Source organism: Salvelinus fontinalis, chromosome 4 (assembly GCF_029448725.1).
Source record: "Salvelinus fontinalis isolate EN_2023a chromosome 4, ASM2944872v1, whole genome shotgun sequence".
Lineage (NCBI taxonomy): Eukaryota > Metazoa > Chordata > Actinopteri > Salmoniformes > Salmonidae > Salvelinus > Salvelinus fontinalis.
The window spans coordinates 50,010,516-50,029,183 of record NC_074668.1 but is presented as its reverse complement, the minus strand read 5'-3'; the positions used below and the strand labels follow the sequence as shown (position 1 = coordinate 50,029,183).

General features: G+C 41.4%; 1 protein-coding gene across 4 annotated transcripts; it reads right to left on the bottom strand.

Moving 5' to 3' along the window:
• Positions 1-5,655: 5,655 nt before the first annotated feature.
• zgc:101664 (uncharacterized protein LOC450064 homolog) lies at positions 5,656-18,668 on the bottom strand. Of its 4 annotated transcripts, none has more exons than XM_055920468.1 (3): positions 18,579-18,668; positions 9,293-9,647; positions 5,656-8,725 (listed from the first exon to the last, which is right to left on the bottom strand). In XM_055920468.1, the coding sequence occupies exon 3, from the start codon at positions 8,699-8,701 to the stop codon at positions 7,943-7,945; it is 759 nt and encodes a 252-aa protein (XP_055776443.1). In that variant the 5' UTR covers positions 8,702-8,725; positions 9,293-9,647; positions 18,579-18,668; the 3' UTR covers positions 5,656-7,942. The 4 variants fall into 4 exon arrangements, with proteins under 4 accessions (XP_055776443.1, XP_055776441.1, XP_055776445.1 ...); XM_055920466.1 differs by having other exon boundaries at positions 9,306-9,647; XM_055920470.1 differs by having other exon boundaries at positions 9,365-9,647.

Sequence of the window (18,668 nt, the reverse complement as noted above, 5' to 3'; positions counted from 1 at the left end):
TCTTTCTCTCAAGCAGTGATTACTGTATTCCACAAGAAAGGAAAAAAACCACTAAAGTGCGCCTCCTATAGACCAATCTCTCTCCTTAACACAGATTGTAAACTGGTCACCAAGATGCTATCTAAGAGACTGGAGTCATGTCTTCCCCTGTTGGTCAACCCAGATCAGACTGGCTTCATAATTAATAGATTGTCCTCCAATAATCTCAGAAGGTTCTTTGATATAATTCACCTTGCTAACAAAAACAAAATACCTAGTGTTGCAGTCTCCCTCGACGCTGAAAAGGCCTGTGATAGGGTTGAATGGCCATACCTCTTTCGCGTCTTGGAAAAGTTTGGTTTAGGTACCGTGTTTGTAAATTTGATAAAATCACTCTACAAATCTCCTAAAGCTAGGATTGCTACCAATGGGATTACTTCCTCCTCTTTCCCTCTCTATAGGGGGAACAGACAAGGTTGCCCACTCCCTCTCTCACTTGCAGATCCTACTACAGTGTTATAGTTCTTTCTCTGGATATAAGGTAAATTTTGATAAAAGCGAAATCTTACCGTTGTCTGTCTTTGACCATCATACCATCAAGCACAAGTTTCCTTTTAGATGGTCACCTATGGGCTTCACATTTTTGGGCATAATGGTGAATGGTAATCTGAACAACCTCTATAAACTCAAACTGGCCAGTTTGTTGCAAAAGGTGGAGGGTGACCTTTGTAAATGGATGGACTTACCTCTCACTCTACTGGGTAGAATCAATGTAATTAAAATGAATGTCCTGCACAGATTTCTATATCTGTTTCAATCTCTCCCTATCCCTGTTCCCGCAGCATTACTTTCCTCTCTCGACAAGCTGACCAGACGGTTTATCTGGCACGGTAAAACCCCTAGGGTTGGCCTGGATAAACTGACCCTTGATTACAGTCAAGGGGGCTTAAACCTCCCCAATTTTAGAATGTACTACTGGGCAGCACAGTCTAGGTTTCTGGCTCAGAGGATTGACAAGGGTCCCTCTCCCTCATGGTTGAACATTGAAAAGCTTGAGGTAAATGATGACACTAGGGCAGAATTGTTTTACAAACGGGACAGAAAATCTATAAAAACCATCACAGACAACCCTTTAATCATACATTCTGTCCTGGCATGGTGCAAACTGCATGAGCTGTTCGGACGAGGGGGATTCCTTTCCCCTAAAACCCCTTTATGGAACAATAGATTGATTCCTATGTTTTTCCAGAATAGTAACTTTAGACCATGGTCTGATAAGGGGATCACTCTTCTGGAACATTGTTACGAGGAGGGAGTTCTTATGTCTTTTGATCAGCTGAAACAGAAATACCACTTGCCTAACAGGGACTTCTTTAGCTACCTACAACTACAAAACTTTATTAGGGTGTCTCTCAAGGGACAATGGAACCTACCTAAGATGTCACCTATTGAACAACTCTGCCACGCAGACCAACCACTGTTCAAGACCATTTCCAATGTTTACGATGCTCTTATGTCAGGACTAACACTGCCTGGGCTAGATAAACCCCGACTTAGATGGGAAAAAGATCTGGGTATTGATCTTGATGAGGGTCTATGGAGTGACCTGTGCAGGGATGGTGTTACATCCACATTGAACTCTAGATACAGACTGATCCAGTTTAATTTCCTCCATCAGCTCTATATCACCCCATCTAGATTGCACAAGTTCAACCCTGATATCTCCTCCCTATGTTTTAGATGTGGCTTAGATGAAGGAACATTCCTCTATTCCACTTGGCAGTGTTCAAAACTACACGGTTTCTGGCAGGGGGTATGCGATACCATATCCTCAATTCACGGGGTTGCATTCCCTTTAGACCCAGAGGTCTGTCTACTGGGCAACTTAACTAACACCAATCTTAGGCCAAGCCATACTATAAAGCTAACAGAAATATTGCTAGCGATTGCCAAGAAATGTATTGCCTTGAAATGGAAATTGGATTCCTCCCTGCCAGTTGCAATATGGCTATCAGAAGTTAATAGTTGTATCCCACTGGAGAAAATGACTTACTGCTTGAGGAATAAGTTAAAGACATTTTACAGAATTTGGCAACCTTTTGTTGACTATATGGAGAATCTCCCCCCACATCACATTGAATGAATCTCTATGTTATCCTTATATAATGTTTCACACGTAATGTATAATATGTAGCCTACGGCAGATGACCATATGATCCAATGTCTCATTAATATTTTTTTTATTGTATGTTTGTATATATAATTATAATTTGTTTTATTTTTTCTTTCTTTGTTACGCTCGTCTGTTACTGTCACTTTGTCCTATTGTTGTCTAATATCTTTTCACTTTTGTCTTGAACGTTGTTAATTGGAAAATGCAAAAATAAAATATAAAAAAAATAATTTGAAAAAATATTTGTTTTGTTCGATAAAGTCCATCATTTATGTCCAAATACCTCCTTTTTGTTTGCGTATTTAGTTCACAAATCCAAACTCAGGAGGCGTGGGCAAGTCCAGGCGAAAGTTCAGACGAAAAGTCATATTACAGTTCGTAGAAACATGTCAAACGATGTATATAATCAATCTTTAGGATGTTTTTATCATAAATCTTCAATAATGTTTAAACCGGAGAATTCCTTTGTCTTTAGAAATGCAATGGAAAGCAGCTAACTCTCACGGGTGCACGCGAGACTGAGCTCATGGCACTCTGCCAGACATCTGGTTGAAACAGCTCTCATTCTCTCCCCCTTCACAGTAGAAGCCTCAAACAAGGTTCTAAAGACTGTTGACATCTAGTGGAAGCCTTAGGAAGTGCAATATGACCCCATACACACTGTATATTCGATAGGCAATGACCTGAAAAACTACAAACCTCATATTTCCCACTTCCTGTTTTTTTCTCAGGTTTTTGCCTGCCATATGAGTTCTGTTATACTCACAGACATCATTCAAACAGTTTTAGAAACTTCAGTGTTTTCTATCCAAATCTACTAATAATATGCATATTCTAGCTTTTGGGCCTGAGTAGCAGGCAGTTTACTCTGGGCACCTTATTATCCAAGCTACTCAACTTCTTTGGGACTGGGGGGCAGTATTAAGGGGAAACATTTAAATGTCTTGGAACGGCCTAGTCAAAGCCCAGATCTCAATCCAATTGAGAATCTTAGTTATGACTTGAAGATTGCTGTACGCCAGCAGAACCCATCCTACTTAAAGGAGCTGGAGCAGTTTTGCCTTGAAGAATGGGCAAAAATCCCAGTGGCTAGATGTGCCAAACTTATAGAGACATACCCCAAGAGACTTGCAGCTGTAATTACTGCAAAAGGTGGCTCTACAAAGTATTGACTTTGGGTGGGTGGGTGGGTGGTGGGGGAATAGTTATGCATGCTCAAGTTCTGTGTTTTTTTGTCTTATTACATGATAGTTTTTCTTGTGAAACAATTTTGCATCTTCAAAGTGGTAGACATGTTGTGCAAATCAATAGATACAAACCCCCCCAAAAATATTTTAATTCCAGGTTGTAAGGCAACAAAATAGGAAAAATGCCAAGGCGGGTGAATACTTTTGGAAAGCACTGTAGATGCATTTAAGAATCAGCTGACAGAGCAGCTTACCGATCACTGTACCTGTACACAGCCAATCTGTAAATAGCACACCCAACTACCTCATCCCCATATTATTACTTACACTCTTGCTCTTTTGCACCCCAGTATCTCTACTTGCACATCACCATCTGCACATCTATCACTCCAGTATTAATGCTAAATTGTAATTATTTTGACTCTATGGCCTATTTATTGCCTACCTCCTTACTCTTCTACAAGCTGTCAGACAACTTACAAGTCCTCAACTGGCAGCTTCATTAAATAGTACCCGCAAAACACCAGTCTCAACGTCAACAGTGAAAAGGCGACTCCGGGATGCTGGCCTTCTAGGCAGAGACTCAAAGAAAAAGCCATATCTCAGACAGGAGAATAAAAATAAAAGATTAAGGTGGGTCAAAGAACAGAGAAACTCTGCATAGAAGGCCAGCATCCCGGAGTCGCCTTTTCACTGTTGACGTTGAGACTGGTGTTTTGCGGGTACTATTTAATAAAGCTGCCAGTTGAGGACTTGTAAGTTGTCCGTTTCTCAAACTAGACACACTAATGTACTTGTCCCCTTGCTAAGTTGTGCACCGGGGCCTCCCACTCCTCTTTCTATTCTGGTTAGACAGTTTGCGCTGTTCTATGACGGGAGTAGTACAGTGTTGTACGAGATCTTCAGTTTATTGGCAATTTCTAGCATTGAATAGCCTTCATTTCTCAGAACAAGAATAGACTGACGAGTTTCAGAAGAAAGTTCTTTGATTCTGGCCATTTTGAGCCTGTAATCGAAACCACAAATGCTGATGCTCCAGATACTCAAGTAGTCTAAAGGCCAGTTTTATTGCTTCCTTAATCAGAACAACACTTTTCTGCTGTGCTAACATAAGTGCAAAAGGGTTTCTATTGATCAATTAGCCTTTTAAAATTATAGACTTGGACTAGCTTATACAACGTGCCATTGGAACAAAGGAGTGACGGTTGCTGATAGGGGGCTTCTGTACGCCTATGTAGATATTCTTTCTTTTTTTATCTGTCGTTTCCAGCTACAATAGTCATTACAACATTAACAATGTCTTCATTGTATTTCCGATCAATTTGATGTTATTTCAAATGGACAAAAAAAAAGTTTTTCTTTCAAAAACAGTAAACTCTAAGTGACCCCAAACTTTTGAACGGTAGTGCATATTACATAATATACAGTTGAAGTCAGAGGTTAACATACACCTTAGCCAAATACATTTAAACTCAGTTTTTCACAATTCCTGACATTTAATCCTAGTAAAAAATTCTCTGTTTTAGGTCAGTTAGGATTTTTCATCAGACCAGAGGACATTTCTCCAAAAAGTAGGATGTTTGTCCCCATGTGCAGTTGCAAACCGTAGTGTTTTTTTTAATGGCGGTTTTGGAGCAGTGACTTCTTCCTTGCTGAGCGGCCTTTCAGGTTATGTCGATATAGGACTCGTTTTACTGTGTATATAGATACTTTTGTACCTGTTTCCTCCAGCATCTTCACAAGGTCCTTTGCTGTTGTTCTGGGATTGATTTGCACTTTTCGCACCAAAGTGCGTCCATCTCTAGGAGACAGAATGCGTCTCCTTCCTGAACGGTATAACGGCTGCGTGGTCCCATGGTGTTTATACTTGCGTACTATTGCTTGTACCGATTAACGCGGTACCTTCAGGCATTTGGAAATTGCTCCCAAGGATGAACCAGACTGAGGTTTTCTGAGGTCTTAGCTGATTTATTTTGATTTTCCCATGATGTCAAGCAAAGAGGCACCGAGTTTGAAAGTAGGCCAAGAAATACATCCACAGGTACACCTGACTCAAATTATGTCAATTAGCCTATCAGAAGCTTCTAAAGCCATGACATTAATTTTCTTGAATTTACTAAGCTGTTTAAAAGGCACAGTCAACTTAGTGTACTGTATTGAAACTTCTGACCCACTGGAATTATGATACAGTGAATTATAAGTGAAATAATCTGTCTGTAAAGAATTGTTGGAAAAATTACTTGTGTCATGCACAAAGCAGATGTCCTAACCGACTTGCCCAAACTATAGTTTGTTAACAAAACATTTGTGAAGAGGTTGAAGAACAAGTTTTATTGACTCCAATCTAAGTGTATGTAAACTTCCGACTTCAACTGTACACACACAAAAGTATCGTGTTGATGAAGTAACACTATTTCGCAAAAACCTACAGTGGCTAGGTTCCCATCCAAATTGCAGCAGATTTGGATGCATATATTTCTAAAATCTGCATAATACAATATGAGCATATTCCTACCAGATGTTTCCATCTGATTGACTTTGAGGATAAAAGGCTGTGGGGTGATGATACTGCATTTTACATTTACATTTTAGTCATTTAGCAGACGCTCTTATCCAGAGCGACTTACAGTAGAGTGCATACATTTTATTACATTTTTACATACTGAGACAAGGATATCCCTACCGGCCAAACCCTCCCTAACCCGGACAACGCTATGCCAATTGTGCGTCGCCCCACGGACCTCCCGGTTGCGGCCGGCTGCGACAGAGCCTGGGCGCGAACCCAGAGACTCTGGTGGCGCAGCTAGCACTGCGATGCAGTGCCCTAGACCTAGACCACTGCGCCACCCAGTATACTGCACATAAAATAAACTATTTCCGTTAAATTCTCATGTACAGAATGAAAAATACAAGTTAAATGGGTTTCCATCAAATTTTCAACTCTACTGATGGTTTTGTCGCAAAAACTTTTGGTTATGTAGCAAATATGCCCACTCTGGTCTTGGCACATGCGATCTAGCCAACAGCTCGCAGATACAGTGCGGCTAGGCTACCTACATTGAGATTATGGATAAGAGTTATATTATTTGCATTTGTCAATACGGCAGCCAAGCATCGATCATTTTGTCATCAGAGTAAGACCCTCGATATTTATTGGAAAGGAGCATCAAGCTCATCCCCTTGTACTTTTACCCCCCTGTGAAGGTTATCATAACTTATTTCATCTGTAGCCTAATAAACTGCATGCTTTCCTGAGTCTTCGTGGGAGGACCACACAACATATCGCATGACTCCCAAGTTTACGTCAATATGATGGTTATTATATGAATATTTCCACATTGAGGTGTTTCCACCACCATTTCTTGCATAATACATTTGACCGACACAAAAAGATCCCACCATGTTGAACAATATATTGGCATAAAAAAAATTAAAACATATTTCCATCACCCTAGTCAAGACTTTTTTCATGCGTCAGGTAATTCATCAGCATTAAATGGTTGGATGGAAATGTAGTTGAAGTGTTTCCATTGCCCATTTAGGCAAATTACACATTAATAAATTGTAGCACGTCACCGGTCCCAGACCTGCTGTTTTCAACTCACTAGAGACCGCAGGAGCTGTAGAGATACTCTTAATGATCGGCTATGAAAAGCCAACTGACATTTACTCCTGAGGTGCTGACTTGCTGCACCCTCGACAACTACTGTGATTATTATTATTTGACCATGCTGGTCATTTATGAACATCTTGGCCATGGTCTGTTATAATCTCCACCCGGCACAGCCAGAAGAGGACTGGCCATCCCTCATAGCCTGGATCCTCTCTAGGTTTCTTCGTAGGGAGTTTTTCCTAGCCACCGTGCTTCAACACCTGCATTGCTTGCTGTTTGGGGTTTTAGGCTGGGTTTCTGTACAGCACTTTGAGATATCAGCTGATGTAAGAAGGGCTATATAAATAAATTTGACAGACTGTATGCCCTCCCACCTATCTGTTTTAAGTCTTAGGTAGCCCGCGAAAGCCAGCATGGATAGAATGCAGTAACTAACAAATTTTTGCCATATTGTAATACTTATCATGTGCCACGGTCTGTGCCATAGGGAAACTTGCACTCCTATAGAACTGAAATAATTGGTTGGTGAAACTTACCAGCCAACCAGAAAATCAAAGTGAAGCAATTCAGGCATTCTTGAAAGTTAGGACAAGCGGTGTCCTGCAAAAACCCATTTTTATAATTGAATTGTGTTTATTTTGCAATTCAATTGAGGACGGGAGCTTTGTAGTTACGTGGTGACATCACGTTCCTCGCATACCTTCCAAACGATTTAGCAATCATCATTTATTCGAAAAACAGTTTCCAGCATCATTTGCCGCAATAACAAAAGTTCGACAGAAGAATAATCCACCCCTGTCAAATGGAGAAAAATGCTGTAGATCTTTATAAAATTTCTCCTCTATCTGCCGTTTCCGTTACACATCTCAGAATTTTTTTTGCGATATTTCTTTAAAATCGAATATACCTGGGTCAATGGAAACCTGCCTACTACAGTAAACAAAATAGATGGCAGTGACACACGGATCAAATTCTGACAATCACTAATTTCTATAAAGTGAAAATGTCTCCAAGTCTATGAACAAATAAAGTGATATGTCCAGCGACTTGAAATTCTTCCTTTAAATAATTTCCAACATATTCACAGTATAATACATCGCAGAACACACAGATTTGTGTCAGATCCCTCTGAATGTTGGCATTGCAAGTTGGAAGCATGGAGTTCCTGATGGCCCGGTTCAGTCCTCTCCATGTATGTTCTATGTCTCCAGTGACAAAGTTCAGTTTGTCAATAACCCATTTTGCTCTCTGGCGCATGTGAAGTCCGTGCCTCCAAACAACCTTGTGGAATTGTTTGGAGAATGTTTGAGTGTTGTGAATGTATAAACCTCTCTGTGAAAAAACACTCCATGTTCTTTTCACTTCCCTCTCACTATGGAGAGTATCTTTATGCTGTGCTGACGTTCCAATCTCAGAGCATGCCTGTACATGCAAGGTGGATCTCCCCAAACTGGTTAGAGCCAAGTTTTGAATGCTTTCGGCACAGGGATGGGAGGTTAGTAATGGCTCAGCTGACTGCAGATGTGTTTGGATATTTTCCAAATCTTCCAGAGAAATTCCCGGCGGTGACTTTAAGGGTCTAATTGGCAGCAATTTGTCACTTTCAGGTGGGAACCATGGTGTAAATATAGGCAAAACACGACAGGGGAAGTCCTCCAAGGCCTTTTCTGTTTTGTCCACTAAGATTTTCAAGCCGCCATCGGTGCTTTTGTAATGCAACAAGACATCCATAAGGTTTTGCCATCTCATTCCTCACAAGTCCATATCACAGTCCTACAGAAGATAAGAGAAGACGTGGTTAAAATCAGTATTGAATGACTGTACATCAAAAGTGCTCTTTGTAAAAATTGGGTGTAACAATCCTTTGGTTTTTTGAAGAATACTGATTTAGAAAAACCTGAAATAGCTCTGTGCTACTTTCATAGCCCAGACTGTGATCTGCCATCAGCATCTGTTATTACATTGTTGTAATATAACACAGATATGCTGATAGGGCTGGGCGATATAGCCAAAATATAATTTTACCCTATTTTTCAAAAGTTTCACGGAATGATGATATTTAGTGTTTTTACATAATAAAAAAGGTCCAAATATGCTTTGAGTACTTAATGACCCTAGGGTGGCAGGACATACAGTGCATTCAGCAAGTATTCATACCAGATTACTTTTCCCGCATTTTCTTACTTTACAGCCTTATTCTACAATGGATGAAATCATTTCCCCCCCTCAATCTACACACAATACCCCATAATGACAAAACAAAAATTTAATTTGTATTATTAAGAATGCAAAACTAAAATATCACATTTACAAAAGTATTCATTCAAATTTACTCAGTACTTTGTTGAAGCACCTTTGGCAGAGATTACAGCCTCGAGTCTTCTTGGGTATGCTGCTACAAGCTTGGCACACCTGTATTTGGAGAGTTTCTCCCATTCTTTTCTGCAGATCCTCTCAAGCTCTAAGGTTGGATGGGGAGCTTGGGGAGCTCGTAAGTGAAGAGCACTTTTTGCCAGTCCTGTCTGGTCCAGCGACGGGGGGTTTGTGCCCATAGGCGACGTTGTTGACGATGATGTCTGGTGAGGACCTGCCTTACAACAGGCCTACAAGCCCTCAGTCCAGCCTTTCAGGTCTCTCCAGAGATATCATAACCGCCATCGATAAAAGACAGTACTGTGCAGCCGTCTTCATCGACCTGGCCAAGGAAATATGATTATTATAATTATACACTTTGAATATAGTGGGTAGCATCTTTAATACATTTATGTTTGGCACAAACAAACGAATAAGCCAGGGAGGAATTATTTACATGGTAGGAACCACAATGTTGGTCACTGTTTCCAGGGGACCCTAATCAGATGTTACATAACATGTTTTCTTACCTCATATAGCTAACTAAGGTTGCACAAACAACATGCTTATCTAGGCCTACACCAGCACTAGGCTGTATTAGTTAGCTACGCTTGCTCCAACTTTTAGAAAGCTAGCTAGCCAGCTAATTAGCATCTAAAACAATTTATTTTAGTCACAACTTGCTAAGAAAGTAAACTAGTAGACTGCAGAGAGTATGATACACAAACTATTTATGTATTTATAGATCGCTTGTGGAAAGCAGCATCATTGTCACCAACATCTTGTTGCATCTGACCATGCAGACTGCAGAAGGCACGGCAAGAAAGTGCTCATTACTCAGTGCTTGAGCAATTACTCTCTCGAGTCATAGGGGGCAGGGCTTGGGAAGCTGCATGCAGCAAGCAGGAGAGGGAGAAAGATGAGTCAAGTAGAGTAAACTATAAAAACGGACATTACATGCACCGGAGTTGCATGTATGAACTGGGTGGTTCGAGCCCTGAATGCCGATTGGCTGACAGCCATGGTATATCAGAGCGTATACCACGGCTATGACTAAACATTTATTTTTACTGCTCCAATTACGTTGGTAACCAGTTTATAATAGCAATAAGGCACCTCGGGGGGTTGTGATATGGCCAATATACCACACCGTGCCTAAGAACAGCCCTTGGCCGTGACCACACCCCCTCATGCCGTATTGCTTAAATACGGTACACCGCCCAGCCCTAGATGGCGGTGACATACCCTAGTTAACAGCCAGGCGAAGTATGTGCACAACAGTTAACCACAGAAACAAGATAATTAAGGTAGCTATGCTTTTGATGTTGAGCCAGCTTGGTTATTGTTTATAGTTGGGGTGTCAAACTCGTTTTGTCACGGGGGACGCATTTGGTCTTCAACGACGTCCGGAGGGCCATACCGACAATTTATTATATTTCCTCGCTGTAAAAATGTGCACAATATACTATTTTAGATACTCACTGACCATCTAGCTATAATTTCTGTGCGTATTAGTGAGCTGGACACAGTCAAGAAACATAGGTCAATTATTTCTACACGGTTTCAATTTTGTTTTAGTATTTTTAAAGTATAGTGAGTTTGACACACCTGGTTTAAAGCATGGCAATGGCTGTTTCTTCTCAATATCATAATTGGAGGCAGAAGTTCTATATTCCTAGTGCTCTACCCTTCCTTACAAAAGTGTGTATTTTTGATTTGTTTCTAACTTTGACCCAACTGTCAAAACTTTATTAGAAGAGTGCTGCCCCCAACTGCTTTGCAATATCTGTGCTGGATGCATCTTGAGAGCAGTAATATTGTGGTCTCCCTGTAGAGGGTTGCATTCCCGCGGGACCTGCGGATCCCGACAGAGGTCATTGGTTGGTATATTTTTGTTGTCCCAGTTGATTTGGAAACTGTCGTCCTTCTGCTTTCTATTCATTAGCCTAAATAACTATTCACATGGGAATAGTAGTAGAGAATGTTGGTTATGTTATTCCAGAGGATGATTTGGACAGGACCATTTTTTTTTTTTTAACAAACTGCCCTATTGTAATTGTTATTTTTTTAAATAAATTGACAGTTATGACAGAAGCCTGGAGGATTCTTTTCTAGGGGTGAAGATATTACAACTCCAGGCGATAACAGGCTACACTGACAAAATCGAGCTTGGCTCCCAAGTTTCTAAACAATCTTTGGTATAAATGTCACCATATTTGAATTGAGGAAGTGTGATCATAATCATTAGGATATTTTAGTGATCTGCAGTAGAATACACCCTAAATGCCCACCAGCCTTCAGATGATATGCGTTTTAGGCTATGTATGAGAAAGTAAACTTGTAATTTCCAAACTTTTAGCTCAGTTGCATGCTGCTTTGTGATCTATTAACACAAAAGCGCTGCATTAAACTGGTCACAATATTATTTTATTATGCATTTGGCGATGTTCAATTATCCGCACAAAACATAAAAGCATTAACTTTGAAAGTTGATACATGTAGGCCCATCATATATACAGTAGACTATGCGCAGCACATTATCAAATCAGTTGTTCTCTTGGTCAAACAGCAAAGCAACACCGGTCAAACTCAGACATTTCTCTCAAAACACAGGGATATCGATTCACACGAGACTAAGTTCAAGTGTAGATCCAAAAGTCTCCTTGACAGCTCCATGACAACCTACTTTTTTTTCTTTACTTGCTTATTTAGTAAATATTTTCAGAATACGGCATTGTTGGTTTAGGGCTTGTAAGTAAGCATTTCATGGCAAGGTCTACTACACCTGTTGTATTCGGCGCAAGTGGCAATTTTTTACGTAATAAAAAAAACATATAACCATCATTGAAAAGGAACAACGCAATGCTACTTTTCATTTTCAATAAGTATTAACTAGCAACGCACCGATATGAAATTTTGGGCCAAAAAACATATTTTCCTTGCAACCCCCCCATAACTTTAAACATTGGTTATCGCTTAAACAGTTAAATAGTTAACACACACAGCGGTCTAAGGCACTGCATCTCAGTGCAAGAGGATTCACTACAGTCCCTGGTTCAAATCCAGGCTGTATCACATCCGGTCGTGATTGGGAGTCCCATAGGGCGGCGCATAATCGGCCCAGCGTCGTCCGTCATTGGAAATAAGAATTTGTTCTTAACTGACTTGCTTAGTTAAATTAAGGTTACACACACACACAAAAGTTATTTTGTTGGCATTTACGTATGTCCCCATTACCAGTAAAACATAATCAAAGCCATTTCTTTCACTTACTTGCTGTGCTGTTTCGTTGTTCATTTGTTCAGTGGTTTCATTCTCAACCAGGATTTCTATGGAACGCGGTTTAGGTCTTTACGTGTCAAAAAAAATACTATTTAACACTATTTTGTGTCAAATAAGCTTTTTGACCAATCAGGACATGAATATGACTGCACGTCACATAATTTAACGCATTCATTCATTTTTTTACGTTGTTATCACACATTGATTACACCATCACTCGTATTTCATATGTCAGAACGATTCATCGATACGTATGCTATGATGCTGGGAAAGTTCTCGTGAACCTACAGTGCTGGTCACAAAAAAAAGCTAACTAGCTCATGGATGCAAACAATGTTCTTATCCCAAAAAATAACAAAACAACAATCTGTTTCAGTAGCTATAGTTAGCTAGCTAACTCAGCAAAAAAATAAACATATCTGTTTCAGGACCCTGTCTTTCAAAGATTATTGGTAAAAAGCCAAATAACTACACAGATCTTCATTGTAAAGGGTTTAAACACTGTTTCCCATGATTGTTCAATGAACCATACACAATTAAGGAACATGCACCCGCGGAACAGTTGTTAAGACACTAACAGCTTACAGACTGTAGGCAATTAAGGTCACAGTTATGAAAACTAAGGACACTAAAGAGGCCTTTCTACTGACTTTGAAAAACACCAAAAGAAAGATGCCCAGGGTCCCTGCTCATCTGCGTGAACGTGCCTTAGGCATGCTCAAGGAGGCATGAGGACTGCAGTTGTAAATTGCAATGTCCGTACTGGGAGACGCCTAAGACAGAGCTACAGGGAGACAGGATGGACAGCTGATCGTCCTCGCAGTGGCAGACCACGTGTAACACCTGCACAGGATCGGTACATGCGAACATCACACCTGCGGGACAGGTACAGGATGGCGGCAACAACAACTGCCCGAGTTACACCAGGAACGCACAATCCCTCCATCAGTGCTCAGACTGTCCGCAATAGGCTGAGAGGCTGGACTGAGGGCTTGTAGGCCTGTTGTAAGGCAGGTCCTCACCAGACATCATCGTCTACAACGTCGCCTATGGGCACAAACCCCCCGTCGCTGGACCAGACAGGACTGGCAAAAAGTGCTCTTCACTTATGAGTCACGGTTTTGTCTCACCGGGGGTGATGGTCGGATTCACATGTAACGACGAAGGAATAAGAGTTACACCGAGGCCTGTACTCTAGAGCGGGATCGATTTGGAGGTGGAGAGTCCGTCATGGTCTGGGGAGGTGTGTCACAGCATCATCGGACTGAGCTTGTTGTCATTGCAGGTAATCTCAACGCTGTGCTAAAGTTACAGGGAAGACATCCTCCTCCCTCATGTGGTACCCTTCCTGCAGGCTCATCTTGACATGACCTGCCAACATGACAATGCCACCAGCCATACTGCTCATTCTGTGCGTGATTTCCTGCAAGACAGGAATGCTAGTGTTCTGCCATGGCCAGCAAAGAGCCCAGATCTCAATCCCATTGAGCACGTCTGGGACCTGTTGGATCGGAGAGCAAGGGCTAGAGCCATTCCCCCAAGAAGTGTCCGGGAACTTGCAGGTGCCTTGATGGAATAGTGGGATAACCTCTCACAGCAAGAACTGGCAAATCTGGTGCAGTCCATGAGGAGGAGATGCACTGCAGTACTTAATGCAGCTGGTGACCACACCAGATACTGACTTACTTTTGACCCCCCCCCCCCCCCGCCCCCTTTGTTCAGGGACACATTATTTAATTTATTTTCGTCACATGTCTGTGGAACTTGTTCAGTTTATGTCTCAGTTGTTGAATCTTGTTATGTTCATACAAATATTTACGTGAGAGGATGTTTCTTTTTTTGTAGAGTTTATATAGCTAGGTGTCATGTAAAACAACCCTAATTTATAAGACAGTTCTTAGTTGATTAATGGTGGTCGGATCCATCTATGTGAAGCTAGCCACAATAAGGATTAGCCACAATAGTGGACTTTGCGGTTAGCCTTCAAGATAAAAAAATATGGCATAATTATACTATTTGCATCACTGTCAATGACATACTTTTATTTTGAAGGCAAACCACAAATTCCACTATTGTGGCTAATCCTTATTGTGGCTAGTTTCACATAGATGGGTCACAGATATCCAAATGCCACCATAGGTATGCACGTCAGCTTTGACATCGATTTTGCACATCGGCGTTAAACTAGACATTGGCCGATACCGGTGTTGGCGTTTTTAGCTAATATTGTCCGATTCCGATATGTTCACCGATATATTGTGCATCCCTAGTATTAACCATTTGTCTCTGCCTGCAAATCGTCCACCTAAAAAAGGTAAAAACTTACCAAGTGTCGTTGTAATTCTTGCTACTTTTAGTTCAGTAGCCATACCTGTTAGATCAGGCACATCAATTAAATAGAATAGGCTATAGCCTATGTATGGGCGGAGAAGCACGGGGCAGTTATCTTTCCAAGATGCATTTTATAATTTTGTCAAGTGTAACAACTTCAAAGACCTTACTGAGTTACAGTTCATATATGGAAATCAATCAATTTAAATAAATGTATTAGGCCCTAACCTATGGATTTCACATGACTGAATACAGATATGCATCTGTTGGTCACAGATACATTAAAAATATAGGGGTTTGGATCAGAAAACAGTATCTGGTGTGACCATTTGTCTCATGCAGTAGAATCTCCTTCGATCAGGCTGTTGATTGTGGCCTGTGGAATGTTGTTCCACTCTTCAAATGGCTGTGTGAAGTTGCTGGGTATTGGAGGGAGCTGGAACACGGTGTCACACGTTTGGGATGCTCTGGATCGACATATTTAACGGGTGATATGTCTGGTGAGTATGCAGGCCATGGAAAAAATGGGACATTTTCAGCGACCAGGAATTGTGCACAGATCCTTGCGACATGGGCCGAGCATTATCATGCTGAAACATGAGGTGATGGCGACGGATGAATTGCACTACAATGGGCCTCAGGATTTCGTCAGAGTATTTCTGTGCATTCAAATTGCCATCTATAAATTGTAACTGTGTTTGTTGTCCCTAGCTTATTCCTGCCCATACTATAAACCCAAATGCCACCATGGGGCACTATTTTCAGAACTTTGACATCAGAAAACTGCTCACCCACAGGACACCATACACATTGTCTGCCATCTGCCCAGTAGATTTGAAACCGGGATTCATCCGTGAAGATATTCCTTCTATTCAAATAAGCCTCACATAGCAAATAAAAAAATTCTACAGTCTCTAACTACCTCATTTCATTGTCTTATTTTCGTGGACAGATGTTGTGTGGAGTAAACTGTCACGTCTCCTCTTCCTCTCTGTTGAAGCCCTCAATTGCAATGTTCATGTTAAAACGTTTTTATTATTTTTTTTTTAATCCAGAGTCGTCTAACTCGGCTCGTAAGTAAGCATTTCACAGTTAAATCTACCTGTAAATTCGGCGCATGTGACCTGCACAATTTTATTTGATCTCTGAACTTTCATACCAGAAATCTTCATCACAGGCGCCGGAGTGGATGGCCACCGTTTTATGGGCTACTAACCAACTATGCTACTTTGTTACTCGCACTGAGGCAAGCAACACTGAAGCATGCATGAGAGCACCAGCTGTTTAGGACAACTGTGTGATCACGCTCTCAGTAGCCGATGTGAGCAAGACCTTTAAACAGGCCAACATTCACAAAGCTGCGGGGCCAGACGGATTACCAGGACGTGTACTGAAAGCATGCACGGACCAACTGGCAAGTGTCTTCCTTGACATTTTCAACCTCTCCCTGACCAAGTCTGTAATGCCTACATGTTTCAAACAGACCACCATAGTCCCTTGCCCAAGAAAGTGATGGTAACCTGTCTAAACAATTGCCGCCTCGTAGCACTCACATCGGTAGCCATAAAGTGCTTTGAAAGGCTGGTCATGGCTCACAACACCATCATTGCAGAAATCCTAGACCCACAGATGACGCTATCGCACTCCACACTGCCCTTTCCCACCTGGACAAAAGGAACACCTATGCAAGAATTCTGTCCATTGACTACAGCTCAGCTTTCAACAACATAGTGCCCACAAATCCCATCACTAAGCTAAGGACCCTGGGACTAAACACCTCCCTCTGCAACTGGATTCTGGACTTCCTGTCGGGCAACAACATCTGCCACGCTGATCCTCAACATTGGGGCCCCTCAGGGTTGCATGCTTAGTCCCCTCCTGTACTCCTTGTTCACCCACAACTAAGTGGCCAAACATGACTCCAACACCATCATTAAGTTTGCTGACGACACAACAGTGGTAGACCTGATCATGGACAACGATGAGACAGCCTATAGGGAGAAGGTCAGAGACCTAGCAACAACCTATCACGCAATGTGAGCAAGACAAAGTAGCTGATCGTGGACTATAGGAAAAGGAGGGCCGAACAGGCCCCCATTAACATCGACAGTGCTGTAATGGAGCGGGTCGTGAGTTTCAAGTACCTTGGTGTCCACATCAACAAACTATCAGGGTCCAAACACACCAAGACAGTCGTGAAGAGGGCACAACACCACCTTTCCCCCCCCTCAGGAGACTGAAAAGATTTGTCAGGGGTCCCCAGATCCTCAAAAAGTTCTACAGCTGCGAGAGCATCCTGACGGGTTGCATCCCCGCCTGGTTTAGCAACTGCTCTGCATCTGACCGTAAGGCGCTAGAGAGGGTAGTGTGTACAGCCAAGTACATCTCTGGGGCCAAGCTTCCTGCCATCCAGAACCTCTACCAGGCGGTGTCAGAGCTCTGATATCACATTCGTTCTGAAGTTATGGGGTGGGTCACACTAAGACATAACATTGATCTTGTGTTTAGGGGAAATCTTAGTATAAAGTGACGCGAAAGGGCAAACAACTATGTAATGACACACTTAACTGTTCTACGAGTAGTCTGATGCAGTCGTTAAATAACGAGCGTTTTCAAGAGCAACTTTAGTAACAGTACAATGGTTTCGGGAAACAGCTCGGAGATGTAACAATGCTCCTACTAAGGGTCTAACGATGAACGTAGCCTTAAGATGCTTTTGGGGAACCGGACCCTGGACCAAGACAAGTGCGCTTGCACTATAACATCAGGGGTCGCAGGTTCAAGCCCTACTACTCAACCCTTAATTTATAGTTAAAAAACGATGTACCGGCACTCATTGTTGTTAGCAAGCAAGCAAACTATTAACGTAAGCCATCTAGCAGTGAAACCCATGTTATTTAACTGTCACTCGCGGGGCAATGCCTTCAATTGCAAGTTAACTTAATATAATTTGAGAAAATAAGTTAACTAACAAGCATACTTTTCTCTCTTTGTTTTGGTTAAATAGCAAACGTTAGTTAGCTAAGTTAACAATTTAACGTTAGAAAGCTACAACTAGCCAGCTAGCTAGCCAAACTGAGTGCAACAACGTTAGTTTAAATGTTTGATTACTATGCATTTCGCTACTTTATGTGGTACATACATTCGGGTTATCAATATTCGATACTAACCGGTAGTTTTGGTTCAATATCCAAAAGAAGTCAGTAACCAAAGACTTTAAAAAAAACAAAGTCCGCAAGCGTGTAGATCCAGTTCACGCCACCGTCTCGCGAGCCTTGTTTATACAAGCACAGAAAATTAGGTGGTCGTCACTAGTTACAACAGCCACAAAGTCAGAAGACCCACCTACTCGACCAATCAGATGAGGGAGTGTGATGACGAGTATGCCGATTGGCTAGCCGCGGCAGACGAGAAACATGCATTTATTTTATTTTGTGATCCATCAATGATTTTATTGTTTTTATTATAGTTAATAAATAATATTTCTAAATGAAGTGGTAATCGGATGTATTATTAAAACTCAGCTTGCAAGCGTATCATTACATTTGCCCATATTCATAGTTTACTTGTCTTAAGCCAAAAAAGGTTTACGACAATATCTGCATTGTTTTTAAAATGGCATGTAGACAAACAAACTTAACCTAGGTTCAAATATACTTACTGGAGTAGCTCAAACTGCACATGTTATGTTTCCATGAGACGCCATTTTAACCGACTTCATTACACAAACCGTTATACCTCATGCTCTCAA